This window comes from Muntiacus reevesi, chromosome 4 (assembly GCF_963930625.1).
Source record: "Muntiacus reevesi chromosome 4, mMunRee1.1, whole genome shotgun sequence".
Lineage (NCBI taxonomy): Eukaryota > Metazoa > Chordata > Mammalia > Artiodactyla > Cervidae > Muntiacus > Muntiacus reevesi.
In genome coordinates, this window is record NC_089252.1 from 76,701,586 (window position 1) to 76,725,166 (window position 23,581).

General features: G+C 38.2%; 1 protein-coding gene and 1 long non-coding RNA gene across 3 annotated transcripts in view; one reads left to right on the plus strand and one right to left on the minus strand.

Annotated features, from left to right (window-relative positions):
* Window positions 1-1,467: 1,467 nt before the first annotated feature.
* THUMPD3 (THUMP domain containing 3) lies at window positions 1,468-21,792 on the minus strand. 2 transcript variants are annotated; one of them, XM_065933243.1, is made up of 10 exons: window positions 21,660-21,792; window positions 19,909-20,197; window positions 18,782-18,859; window positions 12,374-12,847; window positions 9,960-10,090; window positions 7,113-7,182; window positions 4,558-4,673; window positions 3,437-3,547; window positions 2,555-2,678; window positions 1,468-2,384 (listed from the first exon to the last, which is right to left on the minus strand). In XM_065933243.1, the coding sequence occupies exons 2-10, from the start codon at window positions 20,161-20,163 to the stop codon at window positions 2,235-2,237; spliced, it is 1,509 nt and encodes a 502-aa protein (XP_065789315.1). In that variant the 5' UTR covers window positions 20,164-20,197; window positions 21,660-21,792; the 3' UTR covers window positions 1,468-2,234. The 2 variants fall into 2 exon arrangements, with proteins under 2 accessions (XP_065789315.1, XP_065789316.1); XM_065933244.1 differs by lacking the exon at window positions 21,660-21,792 and adding an exon at window positions 21,518-21,623.
* Window positions 21,734-23,581, plus strand: part of LOC136166652 (uncharacterized) — a 47,979-nt gene continuing 46,131 nt past the window's right edge. Inside the window, exon 1 of the long non-coding RNA XR_010662968.1 lies at window positions 21,734-21,864. This is a non-coding gene — a long non-coding RNA (uncharacterized lncRNA). The remainder of the gene's footprint in view (window positions 21,865-23,581) is intronic.

Genomic DNA, 23,581 nt, shown 5'->3' on the forward strand with positions numbered 1-23,581 from the left:
TTTTACAGACCTTTTAAAATACTTCCTTTTTTTTCAGTCTGCAGTCCTTGTAGTGCAGACTTGAACCATGTCTGACATTGGTATGTTAAGAATCTAAAATTTTCTAAAAGTCTTACTACCACTTGAAAAGAAATGTTTAAACGTTTCTCTCTCTAGCCACTAGTATATTGTCAGTCTCTGAGAGATAACCATCTTCCTTTCCTTTCATTAAACTTAAAAAATTTGTCTCAATGTTTGTTATTTCTCTCCCCTCTCTAAAATATATTGAATGTCTGGTCCATTACTTCAAGTCATTTTTTGTTCAGATTATTAAGATTACCTTCCCCATCTTTTTACATTACCTTGGTGCAGGAGGCCCACTTCAAAAATTAAAAACCAAGATCACACAACTAGTAGGTGGCAGTGTCATATATAACTCATTGTCAGCTTTTCTGAATCCCTCACGTAGCACATTTCCTGTTCCTGTCACCAGATTACAAAACAATACTAGGGAGGAAGATGACAAACTATTACAGTGTTCACTACATACTTATATCATCTTAAACCAATCTGTTCATGTTTTTATAATGGTATTTAATAGGACTAAAGCTATGATAGATCCAGCACAAATTTGATATACTTAAAAACAGCCAATATGCAAAAATGTCCGTATGTTCAACAAATATTAAATGTCCATGCTGGTAGGTAAGTGCGTCAGGCACTTGGTAAGCAGCAAAGAAAACACATGTTTTTAAATAGTCCTGTGGACTGTGGACCAACAGTTTTAAGAGGTTTGAACAGTTTATTTTGTCAGAGGTGAAAGATTTTATGTTGAACCTATAATAGTGCAACTGTGCATTCTGATGATGGTAGAAACTCCAGTCTAGGATATAAGACCCTTATAAATGTCTAATTTCCAATTCATATTCAAATGGGAGGTATATCAGAGAGAAACCATATAAGGACTGTGGATTATGCTGCTAATCTGAACTTTTCTTTCAAAGGAAATAAATACTGTCCTTTTATTCTAGATGAGACATCAGAAGTTAATTATGAATAGCACTGTTATGTAACTAACATGGTACTGAAAAATCTAAGCTGAATGTAGCCGGAAACTCCAAAATAAACTGAATACGGAGTCCCACATAAAACTCCATATCTAATCTGTCCCAGGGAAGCACTGGTTTCACAAGACTTAATTTTTAGGTTATTTCATTTTCTACTGTTTTGGGAAGGACTTTCTGCAACTAGAAAAGCAAATACAGTAGCTCAGCTGGTAAAGAGTCCACCTGCAATGCAGGAGACTGGTTCAATTCCTGGGTAGTGAAGATCCCCCGGAGGAGGGTGTGGCAACCCACTCTAGTATTCTTGCCTGGAGAATCCCCATGGACGAGGAGCCTGGAAGGGCTACAGTCGATGGGGTCACAAAGTTGGACATGATTGAGCAACTGAGCACGGCACACAGTGACTGAGGAAAACAGAAGGAGTTGCATGAAGCTTTTAATTCATCAGTTCTCTCGTCCTTTAGAGAAGCCAACAAAAACACTTTGACAGGTTTATGTTTGATTTTGAAAAGCTTCACCTTTATGTATTGAAAGAAAAAAATAAAATTTCTTTAAATATGGCTTGTTGGTCCCTTCTTTCATCTACCATTGTATTTGCTGCTGTTTACAAATAGGAGTGTCTAATATCTTCAGATTAAATGTGTTAATCTTATTTACTGATGTTATAACTTTTAAGGCAGATAGTAAACTATAAGACTTATATAAGATTTAGCTTGTCATGGAACAAACACTATTTTACAAAGCATAATAATGCTTCATTTTTAGAAACCTAGGTAAAAAACTTGAGCAACTAAACAGCAAAGCTGCACAGACAACGAAATGTAACCTCATGCTCTGTTTAGGCTCTCTGCCTTTCCATGAGGCCAAAGTAGCCTTCCACCTACAGTGGAAAACAGGAACTGTTACAAAGCCTGAAAATGTTCTAAACCCAAATCCCGGAGCATTTTAGTAGGCTTAGCATCTTTAAAGCCTTTTAAGAAAAGTACTAATTGCTCAACTACCCCTTTCAAACAGCACCAAAGAAAAGCTCTTCTTTCTTATAAGACATTCCATTTATACCTTTTCCTAACTCTGGTGAAGAGATTTATACCAAATCTTTGATTAATACTACTTTTTCTCTCAAAGCAAGTTCTTTGTGCTGATATTTTCAGTTTCAGGAAGCACAGATATTAACCATTTTCGATCTTTGTATTACCAAGGACATCTTTCTCCATCTTGTTCTGAAGGATGAAAAAAACTTTGAGGTGTACGTTTCAGGAGATAAACTGCAGCATGAAGACCCCCTATGTTGACCCAAACGGTATGCACCTTCCGCCACAGGTGTCCCATTCCAGATAATGCCTGTGTATACACAAAAAGAAAGTAATTAGCGGATAACTGCTTCTCTACCACCCAAAAGTCTTAGTAAGAAACACTGGGAGAAGAGAAAATATATCCTCAAATACCCCCAAGTCTAGTTTAAAAGGTCCTAAATTTGTCACAGGCTGAGGTTTCGTGATAACATACAGCACCTTGGCAAAGCATTTCTTGTCCTGAGTCAGTAGCACAGCTCGGCCTGTCCCTGGCCTACAGACACGGCTCATCTCCCGCAGGCAAGCTGGATAAAGGTTCCAGTTTCTCTTCTTGGAGCCCATCCTATAAGAGGAGGTCGAATAAGTCACTTGCTTTTGCAAAAGGTAAGTGGCTAGGACTGTATGAGAAGTTATTAAAAATTCATTGCAATAAGAAAATCCTGAAGTATGAAAAAAGTTGCCTTTTAAAACCACACCTTTGCCATTATGTGTCAATGAAATAAATGATCAGACTAGTAAATTGCTCTGAATCTTGAATGGGATGAACTGGTTAAGGAAAAAGAAACTGACAACTATAATAGTTAGATAGGTTGTCTTAGTATAAGCAGTTATAAGCCAAACTGCATGTATGCTCACTGTATCTGAGTCTACAACGTGATGGACTACTGGAGTGCGTTGCCATTTCCTTTTCCAGGGGATCTTCCCAACCCAGGGGTCATACCTCCATCTCCCTCACTGGCAGGCCGGTTCTTTACTAGCTGAAACACAGGGGTAGCCACATAAACTACTGATTAAAAAACATCCTGAGATTTTCTCAACCTTTCTCTGAAGTATTAATGTAATTCAATAATGGGCTACAAAGTGGATGAACCTCCTGTGATGGTCAGGATCAAAGTGTAGTTAATACACTTCTGAGTTCTCAGAAGAAACAAAATGGGTGAACATCATATTATTAAAGGAAGTAAAAACCTATTCTAAGTCTCCTAAAAGAAACTGAAGATTTCTGACAGAATAAGCTCAAAGAAAATACAACAGATTTAGAAGACATGTGGGTAATAATAAAATAACAAATGAAAGTAAAACTCATTTTTTACATCTCACCTTTTTCCAAATGGCATGTCTGTTACAATAATGTCTACAGAGCCAGTTCTTAGCGGCAGGTTGCAGATATCCCACTGAATAGTATCTATGGGCAAGCCCAAGGACAGTTTGCTGTGGGGACAAAAGAAAAGGTGCTTCAACATATCCTGAAGAACGAAATTAAAAAACTTGCCAAGAGACTGTTATAGTATCCAAGAATTAAAACAGTATCAGTGACAACATCAACTTAGTAAAAATTTTTAAGGTAGTATGTATGTGGAAAGCACAAATCATAAGCTAAAACATAATGACAATATGTAAGAACAAGTAAACTAAGAAATTAGTTAAGACTGATTTTCAGCTTTAATTGCATAAGAAAATATTAATATTTTAATATGATTTTTATAAATTCATATTAAATATAAATTCATATTTATACACTTGTTTTATAAAAACAGATTTTGAAATGAGAAAATGATTATAAAGTCTTGAGTTATGAATGAATCAAATCTTGGGATACACGTGGTCCTGTAAGACTATAATCATCAAAAGTGGTCCTGAAGCATACTAATAAGAAGACATTGAAGATTATATGGGTGGGATAGACAAATATTTGGTATTAGGTGACTTTTCCCCCTGGATTTCCTGTAACATTTAGCTCAAGATTGAGTTCCTTGTTTGTATTCAATTAAGTTCCTTCCTCTTCCCTGAGACCTAGGACAGCTAAGGCCCTTTCTCTCACCCCTGCATGGGGTGCCTTCTCCAAACTACATCACCTACTTAATAAAACATTTCCAGAAAAAAGATCGCTTGTGCCTCTGTTAAGTCCCCAGCTGGATGCCTGCATGCATAATGGAAAACTTACAAAATTAAAATGAATCTATGTAATTCTTCCATGTGGAAAAGAAGATATAGAAATAAGAAAAGAAGGAAGATAGAAATTTAAATAGTTGCATTAGGGTAAGGGAAATTAAAATATTTTAAAAATATAAATTAGTTTCAATCTACTTAAAATTTAAATAGAGTCTCACAGTATATTTGGTTATAATGTCACAATGCACTGGTTGTATTAATTCATAAAGCCAATATGAAACTTGATTATCTAAGTTTAAGTGATGCTACAAAATCTTTTGAATTTTTACCCTTCTTTAACTTGGATCTTGGTCAATAAAGATGAGATGTTATTTGCAGCTCTATTCACAGCCAATGGATTATTATCACCAGCAATATGATAACAGTTAGACCATTCTGTAGCCCCCTAAAATACAAGAGTATATATTAAAACACAATTAGCAAACTGCAAAAAAAGAAAGTAACCCCAAAATGATTAAAGGTAAAATCATTTCAACCACTTGTCAATATTCAAGACAATCCCAGTCAATAGTCCAGTGCTTTTCTAAAGTGGCAAAACACTGCCTGCTATCCACATTCTACTTGCCTTGCTTGAAACACCCTCCCTCCTGTTCTCTTTGCTCAACTCTTACTCATCTTTGAAGTCCCAGCTCCAACATCATGCCCTCTGTGACTCAATCCCAGCTCCCCAAGCTGTCTCTCATTTGCCTCTCCAAAAGCACTTTGTACATATATCTGCCACTGCACTTGTTCCCTTTTTCATACTTCTGTACCTATCTGCTCCTCAACAAATTGGGAATTCCTTAAGGATAGGTCTGGTATGTTCTTTAATCGTTCACCCAGTACTCCCTACCACATAGGAGGCCTTGCAGACTGTAAATGTACTTTGAAAAAGTTAACCAAATCAAACCGACTAACCTATACCCTTTTGTGATTATGGGATTTTTATATAATCTGAGAAACAAATACTTAAGAATTTAAATGAAGTGTAATCTTCATTATATGGGCTTTTGAATGATAACCACTATATTCTTGAAAGGATTTTGTAAGTTTAAATTAAAAATATGTCAACGGAACATAAGCCCTGAGCTTTTGGCATTGTCTGTGCAGTGAGCTGAGACACTGCCCGAGGCACGAACAACGCTCTGTGCAGACTCACAGGTCTCTGACGTGAAAGCACAGTCAGTCCTGCCCTCGGTTTAGGGACGGATAACAGCACCCCTCCTTGGTAAAGAGTAATACCCCCTCATCCATGGACACACTGCTTCACAGCCTTTTCTTTTCCCCAGACCCTTGAGGGGAACGGAGAAGGGTGATGTTGGGAGGTTGATGAAGAGTTTGATGAAAGCCTCAGGTGATTTCTGATTGCCCAATATTCATTTTTTCTTCTAAACCTATTTATATAGATTTTCAGCTCCTGAAAGACAAGGGTTTTGTAGTACTGCCAAGCTTTAAGGGAGTCTTCTAAATTAAATATTTTAGACTTTGGTGAACAAACTGTTTATATAACCTGTGAATTCCTTTCATAATTTCATTCATTTTGATCATATATCAGCCTAGGTTTTTCTACATTGACATTCTCATGTCTACCCCTACATGGAAAGGCCTCAAACATTTTCTTTTTATCAGCGGTGCCGGGGGCTCTTCTGGACTGTCTCTCTCTAGCTCTGTTGTGTATTTCTTGACATGTATTGACCTTCACTGCTATTCCAGACAACAGACATCATGGTTTAAAGCTGAAGAACACTGCTTTGTTTCCAGAATTCTTTGTGACAACAACTGGTTTTCCTCTGTGTGGCTCCTGAGCCAGAGTAAATTTCTCTAGTTATACTAGCAGAAAACAGCAATCATCTGGACTACTGTGAATTCCTTCCTAATTCCCAGATGGCAGATGTCCTTTCCTAACTGCACTCTGGATTATTTTTCCCTTTGTAGGTTGCTTTGGACTTGTTCATGTGTCCAGTTTCTGCTCACTCAGAATCTGTGTTATCTCCCTAAGGTTTCTTCCCATTGGCTTTACATATACTATATTTAAGAACTTGCTATGTTTCACAAGTTTAAGCAATTTTACTGGGAGTGCCCTCTTCTCAATTACTATTTAGATAATATTGATTCAGTAACAATGATTCAAGCAAACTCTCCTGTTAAACGTTCTCCACTTAGAAAATGCCTTTCCATTTCTTGCTTTGCTTTAGGTAGTTTTTGAGTCCTCTCAATGTGATGGTAGTTTTTTTTTTTTGAAAACTTTGTAACCTTACTAAACATCCTAAAAAATCTAAATAATGTTCCTAGGTTTCCCCATCATACTACTATACTTACTCCCTCAAGAACCTAAGTGGATTAAGAAACATAATCTCACTTTATAGAGATTAAATGCCCTTTTCCAGTTTATGCTTGTGCTTTCAATTATCTTTTCTGTTCAAGTCTACCCATTTGTCTACAGAAATGGGACTCATCAGTTTGTAATTCTCAGCCTCCTCTGTAATCCAGTGAATAAACATGACTTCTAATCTAAAGCCTGCTGCTGCTGCGGCTGCTGCTAAGTCACTTTAGTCGTGTCCGACTCTGTGCGACCCCATAGACGGCAGCCCATCGGGCTCCCCCATCCCTGGGATTCTCCAGGCAAGAACACTGGAGTGGGTTGCCATTTCCTTCTCCAAAGCTAAAGCCTATTCCTTGGCTATTTGTATTAAGTGGCTACATCCTTATCACAAAAGTTCCAGCTTTACTAGTATAATTCACTCAAATCTTGGGTCCATGGACTTAACCTTGGTCATTACCCATTAGTTCTAGAACATTCTGGATGCATCACTTTCTTATCTAAAAGCTAAAGAAGAGTTATTACCTCAATTGGTATTGCCCCTGTTCCACACATCGGATCAACTATTATATCAGTGGGCTGAGGTGCACAGAGCCTAGAGAAAAAAACAGCCTATGTGAACAGACGTCAACAGCCAAGATACCCACAATGACTATTCCTGATGCTGTCAGATCACAGGTCTGTTATGCCAGCCTGAAGAAGCAACAATCAGAATTTATTTTAAAGATAAATTTGTAACTATATGTTGACTCTATATCCTTGCACTTAAAAAAATTACACATAACTAAAAGTCCTCTGACTATCAACCAAAATCTCTATTTCACTTTGAATGGAATTTGGCTTGTAGATCTTTTCGTGTGTGTGTGCACGCGCGCGCGCATATACTTTTAGAAGAGACGTGTTATTTTGTATATAAACTTGTGTTGTTACATTGAAAACTCAAACATGTCAAGTACAACATGTATGAATACAAGTTTACTGGCAATTACTCATTCAGTATTCCTTCCCTAATTACTTTTAAAGACAATAAAGGTTGCTATTAAAATAACTACTTTAGCTTTCAGCTCTTAGTATTTGCCAGGCATGGATTTAAGTTCTTTGCATGCATTATCTCTTTTAATCCTTTTAACAGCCTTGTGAGATAGGTTACTATTATTGTTCTCCGTTACAGATAAGCTGACCCATCCATCTGTGGACGCAAAGCTAATAGGTGACAGAGTCAGAATTAGAGGCATTACTGTTAGTGGCTTAAATGTTACCGCCTCTATGAAATACCTCCTCCTTAGACAGGTGACAAGGTTCTTCTTTCCTTCTTTTGTCCTGCTATTCTTTCCACATTCTATTATGGTTCTTTCTCACAAAACTGAGATTCCTGGGGACTAACACTGGACTCCTTTTTTAAATTAATTTGTATTGGAGTATAGTTGCTTTATAGTTGGTAAAGAATCTGCCTGCAATCCTGGACACTCGGGTTTGATCCCTGGGTTGGGAAGATTCCCTGGAGAAGGGAAAGGCTACCCACTCCAGTATTCTTGCCTGGAGAATCCCCATGGACAGAGGAGCCTGGCAGGTTACAGTCCATGGGGTCGCAAGAGTTGGACACAACTTAGTGACTAGATCACCATAGTTGCTTTAATACTGGATTCTTATTGTAACACCTGTTGAGCTTTCAAGAGTCTTCTCCAACACCACAGTTCTGCACTGCAAGGAGCTTCAACCAGTCAATCCTAAAGGAAATCAGTCCTGAATATTCATTGGAAGGACTGATGCTGAAGCTGAAACTCTAATACTTTGGCAACCTGATGCAAAGAACCGACTCATTTGAAAAGACCCTGATGCTGGGAAAGATTGAAGGCGGGAGGAGAAGAGGACAACAGAGGATGAGATGGTTGGATGGCATCACTGACTCAATGGTCAGGAGTTTGAGTAGGCTCTGGGAGTCGGTGATGGACAGGGAAGCCTGATGTGCTGCAGTCCATGGGGTTGCAGAGTCTGACACCACTGAGCGACTGAACTGAACTGAACTGTCCAGCTCTACTTCCCCGTTCCTGCCCCTCAAAACAGAGCAACAGAATCCTTGGCAACCCTTTTGGGCGTAAGCAATTCTGTACTCCCAGCCACTGTTGCTGGGTCTGAGCAAACACATGACCGAAACTATGTCAATCAGATTCTCCTTCTAACAGTTGGGAACAAACAGCTAGAAACCCTGATTATTTAAAATCGGAAACATATAAATTTAGATGAGGGGGAGCCATTTATAGAGATAAGTAGAGGCAAGAGCCTATAGGCTCCCAGGGGAGATAAAAGTGACTGTCTAGGTTTCCGGTGGTTTTCTCTAAGACCAGGATCCTACTTTTCTTAAGACATGGCTATCAGTTTTTCTGTGGATTCCCCAAGACATCTCAGTATTTTGCCATTAATTCCCACTCCCACACAATTATCACTTTTTAAAATCTTAGATTAGCTTATTTAGGTTTCGAATAGTTGTAGCTGTAATAACTCTCTATATTCCTGGTTCCTACAATAATGCCTTCAGTAGATAATAAATGTTTGTTAAATAAATGACGACTAGGAGCTCTTCCTTAATCAAATGGGCCCAGTTTTCCTACTGTTGTCACTGAATTGACAGGCTTCAGTTGTGTTGAACTAGGATTCCAAGGGTGAGCAAGGGAAAAGAGGAAGCAAAGATTGGAAGACAAGGAAATAGAATCAACTACCAGGCATGCCAGGTACTATATGTAACAGGTATTTTGCATCTGTTTCTGCATTTATTCCTCACTCATAATCCTTTAAGTCTCACATCAAACCTATTTTGCAGTCTGGCAAACAGAAACCTAGAGAAGACATCTTGTCCTAGTGGTGGAAAGAAACACCCAGTCAAAGGGAAACCGGCAAAGAAGAAAGCAAGCTGTTTTGTTCTTTGAAAAGTAGAAAATTTCAGGATGATTCCTGGGTTTCTGTGAGTATAAAATTTTAACATACAAGTAAAAGCTCTCTGTGTTCATTTATACATTGTACACATTTATGAAATCTCTGCTGTCCATCTGCTTCACTGCACAGAAATGAAACAGAACAAAATTTGTTCTATTTCCCAACATGGCATCTATCCTTTCTAAACAGAGATGTGACAACTACATTCAAAAGGCAGATGAAAACTATCATTCTCATTTTAAATCAAGAAAATTGAGACATTAATCAAGTGATCGTCTCAGAATCTCAAGCAGTCAACATTGGATACAAAGAAAGAGATCTTTAACGTTTTATCTTGTTCTTTATCCACAAGATTCTAACATAGTATCTCACAAAAAATTTTGAAGGGAAAATTCAAAGCAAAGTGTCACCTGAACCTACAAGGTTAACGCATTCTCTTACCTGAGCATCCCATAGGCAAGAGTAGATCTAAGAGTTGTGGGTCCAAAATGTGTGATATTTCTTCGGTGGAGACTCTCTTCTGTCAATGCAATGCCCACAACAATTTCATTATCATGGATATTCAAAAGAACCTACAAATAAAATAAGACAGAATAAAATAGCTTTAAGAGAGTTCAGATTATACTTATTACTAAGATTTTAAAATTTGAGGCTTCATTAATTTCTGTTACTTTATTCCTGAGGCATACCTTGCATACAGTAAAATGCACAAATCTTAAGTATGTAGTGCAGTGAGTTTCTGCATACACATGCTATGTAACCACCACCCAGAAAAAGACAGTTTTCTTGCCCTCTCAGTCGGTACCCATCCCAAATTGTCATTAATCTGACCACTATCATGATAAATTATTTTGTCTTTCTTTGAGCTTCATATAAAGGAAATCATTTAAGTACATACTATTTTAGAATTATTTTATTCTCCTTTTGATTCACTGTTTTCCCAAGTTAGGTATAACCAGATTTCCTTGGATTTTTATAAGAGAAACATATTTTGAAGGTTTCCAGGCTTCTAAAATGCATTTAAAACATTTTTAACGTTGGGGGAAAAAATACCCAACATATAGAAATGCTTACAAGAATACTGGCACAATGAACTCTTAAGTATACCCTACATTTACATTAACCAACTGTTAATGCCAGGCCACATATACTTTAACACCTATTATTTTCTTAGTACTTTTAAAAAACTTGACTCACAAGTAATGCCTGTGAAAGAATTTTTTTGGTCCTCATTATAGTTTTTCTAACACACAGTTAAATATAAACTATTCAAATAAAACAAGAATGTGTTCTCCCATCTTCCACCTCAAATTTCCTCATCATGATCTCAACAGAAGCAGTTAACACTTACCTAGCTCTATGCAAACCACTGTTCTACACACTTTATATATTTGTTACCTCATTTCATATCCACCCCCTCTCAGCTAGATATTATCCTCCTCCTCTTATAGGTAAGGAAATTAAGACACAAAGAGGTCACTTTTACTTGCCCAAAGTCATACAGCTCATAAACTGGGATTTAAACCCAGGTAGTGTGGTCCATGGGGTCGCTAGGAGTTGGACACGACTGAGCAACTTCACTTTCACTTTTCACTTTCTTGCATTGGAGAAGGAAATGGCAACCCACTCCAGTATTCTTGCCTGGACAACCCCAGGGACTGGGGGGGCCTGGTGGGCTTTCATCCATGGGGTCGCAGAGAGTCAGACACGACTGAAGTGACTTAGCAGCAGCAGCAGCAGCAGCAGTGGGACTTTCTTGGTGGTCCAGAGGCTAAGACTCTGAGCTCCCAAGGCAGGGAGCCCGGGCTCCATTCCCGGTCAGGGAACTAGATCGTGCATGCTGCAACTAAGAGTTCACATGTCACAACCAAAGGTCCCACATGCTGCAACTAAGACCCAGCACAGCCAAATGATAGAAATAAATAAACCGAGGTAGTACAGCTCCTGAATCTGTCCTCTGAGCCCTTTTGCTAACTTCTGGACATCACTGTTCTAGTTAGTCTGTTCATCATCATAACAGCTGTTACAAGGAAAAAGGAATAGGAATTGTTCTTCCAACTTGATATGCAAAAATTAAAGAGAGAATAACAACTTGTCCCAGATTCAAGTGCCCCTAAAGCAACAGTAAATGACCCCTTGGTAAAAACATCAGCTGCTAGAGGCCTTTAAACTGTCGGAGATGGAAAGATCAGTCAGTATGGCCCACGTGTGAATCACCCATGTAACAGAAGATTGAGACCAAGGAGAGTGAGCATGTTAAAACAGAGGATCTGAGCTTGGGAATACAGCACAATTTAAGAAAGAGGAGAGCCGGCTCCAGGATGAGTGTTAGCAATGATGTCCTCATTTTAGAAGGTCAAGGTTTGTTTTAAAAATATACCCCACTTCAGTAGCAAAGTCTGCAACCAAGACACACAACAACAAAACAGTTGCTTTAATTCTTTTGAATTTCATAATCTGAACGTCCACACCATGTTAGAAAAAGCACCAGGTTAGAAATAAGAAAACTCAAGTCTCGATAGCTCTCCCACCTATTGAGCATGTACTACAGACCAGGTATCATTCCAGATACTTCAAAAGTATAATCTCATTTAACCTTTAGGACACATAGGTATAAAGTGTTTTTGGCTCCAATTTGAAATAGAGGCTCAGACAGAATATCTTGTCCAAAGCTACACAGTTATGGAGTACAAATCTGGGTTTAGCTCTGTCTCCATTGCCTATACTCTTGTTATGATACCCCCTTAACTTTGTCACCTCAGTTTAATTGACCATAAGACTAAGTTAGTCTTGAAAGTTCTACACATTTGTTATGACAACCTTCTTGAATCATCACAGTAAGAACATGCACTTACCTCCACATCAAAGTTGGTCATATCAGCCTTCCACTTAAAATAATCTTGAACAGCACCCCCAAAATCTCTTGCTGCCTCATTTGAGGAAAAGCAGTGTTTCTCTCCTGCCCTGTTGCATGTGACTCTAAACTTCAGCACTTCAGGATCAGCTTCTTCTTTTGAGTTTTCCTCAGTCTCATCTTTGCAAGATGTCAAATCATCACCTATTAATGTTGATACCTCTTCTTTGATGGCTGGATTTTCGTAAGAGTCTAAGATCTGTGAATCTGAGACACTGTTAGTGAACTCTTTAACATCCTTCTCAACTGTCGTGTCTCCTCGTCCATTATCAATCTTCTGCTTACTTGAATTCGGATTTATCTTTCTGCGTTTTGTTTTTTTTTTCTTGAAACTTGTGTTAATTTTCCATATTTTTAAAGGGTCTGACCATGGAAGCTTCCCAGCCAGGTCCTCAAAATCCTTTAGAACTTCTTCCTATAAACGACAGAGAATGAAATCCATTAATTTCATTCATTTCTCACCACTTTAATTGAACAAATAAACTACTTTGCCTATGAACTACATTAATCACTATGTTGGGGGTGGTAGGAGTACAGGACAAAAGAGTAAATAATATAATGCCTGTAACTGAGGAAATTAAAACCTTAATTGAGAGTATTAAGATTTATACAAATTAAGGCCACTACAGAATAATACAAGACAGAATGGTAGATCAGAAGTTGGGCTTCCAGACTAAAATGTAAACAAATAAGGAACTACTAACAGTGGTCACCTCCAGGGAGGGGAAGTGGGTGGATAAAACACAGGGGAGGTCAGCAGGCCTTTCAATGACTGACTTCCTATTTAATTCTGTGCTGTGTATACATACTATTTGTGAAAAGAAAAAACCCAAACTTTAAAAATTAAAAAGGCATCTATGCATATATATGAGTTAGTATACTGTATTGGTCACAGAGGCACAGATGCATAGAACAGACTTTAGGACTCTGTGGGAGAAGGTGAGGGTGGGATGATCTGAGAGAACAGCATTGAAACAAGTATACTATCAAGGGTGAAAAAAACCACCAGCCCAGGTGGGATGCATGAGACAAGCGCTCGGGGCTGGTGCACTGGGAAGACCCAGAGGGACGGGATGGGGAGGGAGGTGGGAGGGGGGATCGGGATGGGGAACACATGTAAATCCATGGCTGATTCATGTCAATGTATGGCAAAAACCACTGCAATACTGTAAAGTAATTAACCTCCAACTAATAAAAATAAATGAAAAAAAAAAAGGTATCTATCCAGTATTTAAATAGTATCTACAGTTATCTGTTAAAAAAGTAAATCTGATCATGTGTAAAGTACCTTAACAGCTTATTACATCCAAAATTTAAATTCCTTAAAAAGCCCAAATGACCCAACTCCTGTCTATGTTTCTTTTCTTACACCATGTCAGGATCATCTCCCAAGCTTCTCACCTCTGCTTCAGATGAGAAGGTATGTGCTTCACATGGCCTCTCTGCTCTGCTGGTTCCCTTTTCATTATTCAACAGCAATTTCAAAGCACATCCTCTGAGAGACCTGCTCTGCTCTCAAGTCACTCTCGTTTCATTTTATTTTCTTTACATAACTTAGCATCATCTAAAGTTATTAGGTTCATTACCAAGGCTTCTCTCAGAAGGTAAATGCAGGGACTTCCCTGGTGGTCCAGTGGTTAAGACTCTGAGCTTCCAATATAATAGGAGATGCAGGTTCAATCCTTGGTTAGGAAACTAAGATCCCATATGCCACACAGCATGGCCAAAAAGAAAAGAAAAAAAACAAAAAACCCAAACCAAAACAACAAGAAAAAGAACAACAGAAATACCAACTCTATAGTAACAGAATCTACATGGTATCTGTTAACCTAGAATCAGAACATAAGAATTCCTGAGTGCAGGGAAGGTCAAGCAGAGGTGTAGGAAGACACCTGAGGAAGAATACCTACACATCTTAGGCAAAGGGGGGAGCAGTCTGCAAAGGAGGAACAAATAAATTCTTCTCTGGAAGAGCAGGGAAGAAGAGCATGCACCAAGAGGGAGCTTCCCTGGATCTTGTTTCCGAAAGCAGCAGAGGAGAGAAATAGAGGCTGAATAAGAAAGCTCAGCAATAGGCTCTATTTGCTGGAGAGAAAGAATAGAGATGTGCAGAAATACTCCAGTAAATAACCTTAAAGTTCCTGAACTCTTCCAGCCAGGGAGCAGGAATGGTTAAAAGAACTCAGTAAATGGTATGGAAATTATACTTCAATAAAGTTATTTAAAAAAAGAAGGAAGAGGAGAACTCATTTATCCACAACCTTTTGCCAGAAGGAACTTCACAGTGAATCAGGGGGATTTCTTGCTGGCCTGGAACAGTTCCTGAATCTTCCATCAAGAAGGAACTCCCTCATTCAAGGACGAGCAATTATCAAAACTTATTAGCACCAGACTTACATAAATGGAAAAAAGGAGGAAAGGGACAGAAAAACAAACAGCAGAAAACAACCAGTGACCAGAAAGATACTGACACAAAGCAACTGAAATCCATGATGATATGTTGACATGAAATAAAAAACTGTAATAAGGAAATACTTCTGCAACATTAGAGCTCAAAGAAGAGATATAAAAGCAGGAAAAAGATGAGGGGAGCTGCCAGAAGAAGATGAAACAGGAGCTTGTAGAGTTCAAAGAAAAAGTGGAATGAGAAAACAAAACCATTGCAAAAATGAAGACCATATTGAAAGCACCGCTTATAAAAGTCATTGCTGAAAATACAGTAAGGGATGTGAAGGAAAGCAAAGCAAATACAGTAAAAATGAGCGAAGACTTTTAAAAGGGTTAGAGAACAATGGAAAACATCAAAGACAGTCAAAAGAGATCCTACACATGTATAACTGGTTTATCCCTGATGAAGGGATTTACAAGAAAACATATTAAAAAATAATTCAAGAAAACTTAAATATAAATGGATACGAATTGCTCTATAAGGTTGACATGTCCTAACTAGGAATTATCAACAAGGAGACATATTCTGGTGACTTCTAAAGATTGAAGAAAGAAAAAAATCATGTGGGCATCAAGCAGAAATAATAAGAATCTGGCAACAAATAAGGGGGGGGGGAATAATAGGGTGGCTTCAGATTGTTCCATGGCAACATTTCATGCTAGAAGAGAATGAACACTATGATATTCTTAAGGAAGGAGAGCATGACTCCCAATTTTAAACCCAAATGATCAATCAAGTATAGAGGTGAAACAGACATTTCTGAACTCCAAGAGATAAACCTGTAACAAAAAGAGAAGTAGTGTGCCTATAATCAATTTAACGAAAAGACTAAAATGAAAACAAACATAGGGATTATGACAACAAAACAGAATGTAACTGTTACAAAGGGATGTATCCTTGGAGGGGAAGGTAACAGAACATGGGAAGTGATTTAAGCACACTGATATCTTCTCTTATAACTTGAGGTCAAGGGATAGAAATTAAAGCTAATGTTTTTTAAACTATACTTAAAGGATTCAAAGGCATATGCGTCAACACCAAGAAAAATTATAAAACTGTAGGATGAAAGGGAGGGAGGAGAGATGTGGAAAATTCGCCAAATTCATCACTGCTCTTAGTACAGATTCAAGAAATACTGTGTAAACCGTAGATGAAGTTATATTTATAAAAGTTAACAGCTAGAGGAAGAACACAAACTTTCCAAATATTTTAAAACACACGCACGTGGAAAAAGCAAACACATAAATTTTTAAAAAGCTGAATGTGTGTAACATAACAGACATGACAGAACCAAGACCAAACATTTCTGTCATATCAATAAACATCAATGGGATAAACTTATCAAACAGAAAACTGACCCTCAGACTGAAATAAGTACATGGATGTATGTAGGATGTTCATTGCACTGCTGTAATGACAAGAGTGTGGAAAATCCTAATGTCCTAAAATGGGACTGATTAAACTGTGATGCAGTCAAATCCAACAATGGTAGTGGCGTGATCTCCAACATGACAAGTAAAAACACAGAACAGAACAGTATGCAGAGTATACTTCCATTTGTGTCAATATGTAAAAAAAAAAACACGTATTAACAAAATACCTCTTGAACCATTTGTGTCAATATGTAAAAAAAATACACATATTAACAAACTATCTCTTGAATGATATCTAAGAAATTGGTAATAACTGTTGCCTTCAAGAAGGGAAATGGATAGTATGAAGACAGAGGAACATGTTTCACTGTGTATCTTTTCAATCTTTACAATTTTGTTCTAAATACATATATAAACTGGCTAAACAATTTAAATCACAGTTCTTACCCTTTTAAAAAAGTTAATAAAAAAGCTAATAAAATTCACGTTATCATCTGAGTATTTAAAAATAGAGAACCCATTAGGATGCTTAAACTAACAGGCTTTTAACCTAACAGGCTTTTATAGACATACAAAAGTATAAAGCAACAAAGGAAAAAACTGATGGTCAACAGAATGAAAACTAAAAGCCAAACAAAACAAGGTTCTACTGGGGGCATGTTGCAACTCAAGTCCACAAAGCACTTAACAATTTTTCACGGTCATATGCAACAGAAGTTGCTCTTGCAGAGATCTGAAAATCTACTTTATTTTTTTAAAAATATTCTTTTTATGTAGACCATTTTTAAAGTCTTTATTGACTTTGTTAGAATATTATTTCTGTTTTTTTTTATGTTTTGGTTTTCCGGCCGCAAGGCACATGGGATCCTAGCACCCTGGCCAGGGATCGAACCTGCACCCCTTGCATTGGAAGGTGAAGTCTTAACCACAGGGAAGTCCTGAAAATCTACTTTAATGCTTACTGTTTTCTTCTGGGACTTCTACCAGTAACCTCCTTTGCAGTTACTTAGAAGGCAGCTCTGGAAACCTGGCTCCATAATATCAAATTCACCTCCAATTAGAGAGATTAAGAATACCCAAAATAATACAAATTCCAGGATGGCAAAAACATGGTAATTGAGGAAAATACTATTAATAATACCTAGTAGGTTAGAGGCAAGAATTTAAGATCGACACATATTTTAAAATATGTCAACATTTATTCAAGTATAGAATCAGCTAGTAAAATTTTGAAATACTTAAGAGCAAAGATTGTCAGCAGCCTGCCTATTATTTACTAATTTTGTAGATATGATTTGGTTGGCAATGCCCCTCAGAAGGCTGAAGGGTTATAAAACTAGTATTAAAAGTTACATTTTTAGTTAATAAAATTATCATCTATTTTCAGTCTGAATTCTTTTAGGTCTGTTTTTTTCTAGGCTGTGGGTTCATATCAGTTTGACTGGTTTCTGAATGATGTTTTGGAAATCAACCTGTTACCAATAAATAAAAATTAGACAATAAGGCAGCGCATTATAGTTTTAAAAAGATTATTTCTAATACAGGCAATAAAACTGAAAGAAAAAGGTTTTCAAGCATTTGACTCTGGAAATGAGACCTTTAAAAAGCAATGTGGGAGAAAAAAAAAAGCAATGTGGAAAAATACTAAAGCCGAACTGTGATCTATTTTCAGCCTTCAGCTTAGGCAGCATCTCAATATTTAGGAATCTGATGCTAAATACAAATTAGGAACAAAGCTGTTGTCCTAACAACTGAAGGAGTATTTAGATATTACTTTGGCTTTATTTCTAAAAACAAATTAGAGAAGAAAGCAGGGCAAAAACAGAATGGTGAGACCAAGTGTTATTGGTAGATAACACAAACTGCTGCCTGCTCCTTGCTTCACAGCCTGGACGCAACTCTATTTTGAAACCATATATATCAGCAAAGCTCATCTAAGGTGACTTTCTTTTGTTAGAAAGTCAAATCATTTGTTCTTGTTAAGATTTTGTTTTTCAATATTGATTTATTTCTTTGTTTTTCAATATTGATTTTTACTTCTTTGTTCTGTTATTCTTTCCTCTTTAAAAGAAAATGGGATATAATTAACATATAATTTTAGTCTCAGGTATATACAAAATGATTCAGTAGTTGTTTACCCTGGAAAATGATCACCACAACAAGTCTAGTTAACATCCGTCACCAGTTTTCTGGTGATGACAACTCTTAAGATCTACTATCTGAGCAATTGGAAAATGTGCAGTACAGTATTATTAACTACAGTCACCATCTTCAGTTATCTTATAACTGGAAATTTGTATCTGTTGACTTCCTTTACCCATTCCCCACACCCTGCAATAATAATTTTTAAAAGCAACTTTTGGAGATGGATTATCAACAAATCTCTGGATTTTACTGTAAAAGCCTCCCAGTATTCTATTATTATAAAAGAAGCAGTAATGCTAAATGATACACAGAATATGAAAAGTGGAAATAATCTTTTTGGGAAGATGGCTGAAAATTAGCGTCCCTGTTTAGGAAAGCTTACCTTTGTTTCTTTGAAATGGTAATCCTTAAACTCCTGAACAACCACAAATAAATTATCAACTGATCTCAGACAATGAACCTGGGTAGGGAAAAGAAAATGTTAAGAGACAAATTCTGGGCAAGTTTTGAAGTGCATAAACTATCAACATTTAAATATAAAAATTAGGTACAAAGATTTTAAAGCAGCTAATACCTATAATTTGTATTTAAAAATTTTCCCATTTCCCCACCCTCCTATCTTTTTGGTTACCCACCAGGTTCTATTCCCCTATAAAAAGGGAAAAAAGACAGATGGAAGACTAGAAGCTAGAAGTGTTCTGTGGGCAACATGAGTAAGGGGAGAAGGAAAAGATGAAGCAGTGAAATGGGGTTTTATTCTGCCTTCACAGTGCTCTGGGGTCCACTGTATAGGGTCTGATCGCCAGCTCGGTGATTATTAGCTAAGCAACCTTGTACAAATTACCTATTATTAAGCTTAATGATTAATGAGGATAATGATAGTGCCTTTCTTTACAAAACTGCTGAGGTTATGAACTAAACACTGGATGAAAAATACAGGGTCTACTATATGCCAGACACTAAGAGCTTGGGAAATGCTGACCAAAAAAACCCCCAAAACACAGGCAACAGTCCCTGCCCTCGTGTTGCTTATGTGATAATGAGATACAGCTTAGTGTTTACTCCAGAGGGATGGCAGTTTGCTGACCTTCACTTTTCACCTTCAGTGATTCCTAATTACTTTTGAGCAAGAATAAATTTGACACAGATAGAACAAAAGATCTCTCCCTTTATGCTTCACTGCTGAAGTCTAAATTTCAGCTACATGCCAAAGTAAATAAATTCTAAGAGGAATAGTAGATACTAAGAATTTCTTCCTGAGTCTCCCAGGATTTTTTCTGGTGAACTGATCCTCAGGAAATACTAGGGTCAATTCTAAAAGAAAAAAAAATTAAGCAAACTTACAAATCAGTAGCCAATGTAAAATGCAGTAATACTTTAAAATCACCTGATATAGGGCAGAGGAAAGAAAAGCAATAAAGATTCCAGAGAGGTCTGTAAACTAAGAAAGTAAACATAACATAAAATCATCTATTTAGAAAGCCATTTTAAATATTGCTTCATTCAAACCTGAGCCAGACTGTCCACTGAAATGTCAAAATATATCTTGCCCCGGTCTTTGCTGATTTTGCATGATGACCCCAATTTCTCTCTCACTTCATCTGCAGCTGTTTGCTCAAAACCAGTAGGCACAGTGGCACCAATAGTGACTTGGAGATGCTCAGACTCACTTCTGGGGCCACTTTCAGTCACTTGTATAGACATCTGGTTCTCACAAAGATTCACATCCAGGAGCTGGTTAGTGGCTTCTTGAACATCAGACATATTGGCAGTGCTTCCAAGATCCTGAATGTAGTCCCTTTAAAAGTAGTACAGAAAAGAAAAAGAAATAATGCCCAAATATAATCACCTCTTACTTCAACTATAATTAAAAACATCTAATTTGGATGTCTAGCAGAACAATGCAACATAACCAAATCAGTATTCATCAAAGTTATAAGGACTGAATAACATGGGTCAAAATGGAAGATTTAAAATACAGTATTATTAAACAAGCAACACAGATACTATGGAAGAATTGTAGACAGACAAGTCTTTCCACAGCATGCAGTGTTTGATTTGAGATCACCCGTCTTGATGATAGTCATCACATAACTACAGAAGTTAATCTCAAAACAGAAGCTGCTAGAGCACATTTAGAAATATTTCCGCATTTAATTCTTCTTCAGCTAGTAGTTAAGAACAGGGGGCTTTGGAATTTCAGACCTGGGTTTGAATTCTTGCCCTGGACATTCAAAAGTTGAAGGACCTAAAATAAGTTTATTTTCCATTGCCTCTATTTCCCCACCTGCCAAATGGGAAATGAATAATGGCTCTTTCCTAGAGTTATTAAAAGACTTATGCAAGAATGGCATATTACTGCCAGTTCCTACTTGCTAATTAAGGATGTCTATCTTCCTCTTTGAAATGGACAGTGATTCATGCATTTAAAAAAATAATTAACTGAATATCTACTGTCTTGTGATTACAAATATTTGAATGCCTAGGGCAGGACAGGCTCTGGGATACATGAATGGGCATCAATAGAGATCTGTGAACTATCTGAAACTAACTGTAAGCGAAATTTCCTTTATCTGAGCATTTGGCACGGTGGGAGGCAGGGTGGACTAGGAAAAACTAGAGAGCTGGGAGGTGGAGATCAAAAGTTCTCGCCAGATTTTCAAAGTTTCGTGACCCAAAACAACTTAAGCAGACACAGAGTTCCTACACCGTCCCTATTCTGTACCCGGGACAGGCGACAGTGCCTAACACAAATAAAAGTCCATTCTGACCATTAGTGAAAGTCGCTCAGTCGTTTCCGACTTTTTGCAACCCCATGGACTATACGGTCCATGGAGCTCTCCAGGCCAGAATACTGGAGTGGGTAGCCGATCCCTTCTCCAGAGAATCTTCCCAACCCAGGGATAAAACCCGGGTCTCCCGCATTGCAGGCGGATTCTTTACCAGCTGAGTCAACAGAGAGGCCCATTGTTCCTGCCATTAGGGAGCTCACAATCACTAAATAAGGGAGCGGAAGCCCACGAAAGGACGTATGCAGCCAAGGTCAGAGTGCCAACCAGTGGCGCAGGCGAGAATGAAACCCACGTCTCCCGACTCCCACCCGAAGGGCCCTAATCACAGGAATCCCGGGGAGCACGTGAAGTCCAGGGAGAGGGAATGAGAAGGAATCCACTGTAGATCGGGCTGAAATGCAGCCCGTGGCCCGTCCGGGTCGGAAGACGAAGGTCACTACTCTCTGCCGAGGGTCAGCGACGCCCCACCTGACCACTCCCAGCGTCCGGTTAACCGGCCGTCAGCGTAGACCCGTCCGGTTCCGGGACCCCGCCGGCCTAGCGCGCCCCGGTCACGCTACCGGAAGTCGCCTCGGTGACCCGGAAACGGAAGTCTGGTGGCGCGGCCACAACGGCTCCGAGCAGGGGGCAGGTGCCCGTGAGAGGTCGCTGAGGGAAGAGCATGCGTATAAAGGTCTGTACGCGGTGGCGCTGAATCTCTGGTGGCCCGCCCCTGCGGTTGAGGACTGAGTCCTCAGGAAACTGAACCGGGGAGGCCGCGTCGTTGTAACTAATTTTTGAGCGCTCTTAGCGGCACTGTCACTGAGTAAGCGCTTCACACGCGTCATTTGTTCAATAGCTCTCAAGTTGCAGGTGCCATGCTTTTTAAAGCCGGGGGAACTGAATCTCACAAAAGTTCACTGTCTTGCCTAAAAGGCCGCGCGCAGTTTTTTAGAGGCAGAACTGGGATTTGAACCTGGCGCTTCTGTGAGGCCAGAAAGCTTGCCTTTAGCGTGTGAGCCAGTATTGCTAAAACTAGGCCCCGAGTTGTACTTTGCCTTCATTATTTTTACCCGACTGTACTGTTGTTTACTTAACATTTTTCTTTATAAATATATAATTTTTAAACTTCTGTCTGTTTTTTTTAAGTGGCTTTCTTTCTTTTTAAAGTTTTTGTCTGCACCTCAGGACTTGTGGGATCTTAGCTCCCTGACCAGGGTTTGTGCCCTGGCCCCTTGCATTAGCAGTGAGGAATCTTAACTGTTAGACCACAAGGGAAGGTCCTAAATATATAGTTTTAACAAGATACTTTAGAAAGAAAATTTTTACAATTCAGCAACAAAAAAATAGTTCAGTTTAAAAATGGGCAAAAAATCAAATATTTCCGGAGAAGACACACATATAGTCTATAATCACATGGAAGGATGACCAAGGTCTCTAGTCATTAGGGAAATGAAAATTAAAGCCACAATGAAATACTGATTTGAGTGACTAAAGTTTTTAAAAAGAGTACAGGTCCACATTTCAGTAAGGGTGTGAAGTAATGGAACAGTTGGGTGTTGCTGGTGGGAATGCAAAATGGTACAGCCACTTTAGAAAACAGTTTGTCCTTTCCTCAAAAAGTTAAGCAGAATTACCGTATGGTCCAGCATTTCTAACTGGTATGTGTATTCAAGAAAAGTGAAAACATGTTAAAACAAAAACTTGCACCTGAATGTGCCAGCAGCTTTGTTTATAATAACCCCAAAGAGAAAACAACTGGAACACCCCTCAGCTGATAAATAGATAAATGTGATATATCCACACAATATAGTATTATTCAGCCATGAAAAAAGGAATGAAGTACTGAAACATGCTACAGATAGATGAACCTTGAAAACATGCTAAATGAAAACCAGGAACAAGCCACCCCCAAAAAAACCTGTCCCCAAAGACCACAAGTTCCATTTTTATGATATGTCTATAATAGGCAAATATACAGAGACAGAAAGGTTAGTGGTTGTTTAGGGCTAGGGGAAATGAGGAGGTTAGGAAGTGATAGCTAAAGGGTGTGGGGTTTCTTTGGGAGTGTTGAGAATGTTCTAGAATTAGTGATGGTTTCAGAGCACTGTGACGATGCTAAGAGACACTGCATTGTGCAGTTTAAGTTGGTGAATTTTATCTTAAAGGAAACTTTCGTCTCATGGGAACCTCATCATGTGCAAAATTGATACTTCTCTCATAAGAGTTCTTAGAAGATTTAAATGAGATTAACATGTTACCAAACATAATTAAAATAGATGGTGCCCTTAAATACAGTGGAAACAAAGCAAGGTTATTAAGTTCTGGCCAGATAGTGTTCCCTACAAAAGGTTGTAAATGTTAAGGCCCATTCTCTTTTTAGAAGGGTAAATTATCAAGTATTAGAGACA

What these genes read in the sequence shown, in the direction of transcription:
- THUMPD3 (XM_065933243.1), bottom strand. Translation starts at nt 20,163, where the DNA reads ATGTCTGATGTTCAAGAAGCCACTAACCAGCTCCTGGATGTGAATCTT. An exon ending in CAGTGGACAGTCTGGCTCAG is followed by an intron (nt 18,860 to 19,908) that starts GTTTGAATGAAG and finishes TTCCCTACCCAG; the next exon opens with GTTCATTGTCTGAGATCAGT. An exon ending in ACAAGAAATGCTTTGCCAAG is followed by an intron (nt 2,385 to 2,554) that starts GTGCTGTATGTT and finishes GTGTATACACAG; the next exon opens with GCATTATCTGGAATGGGACA.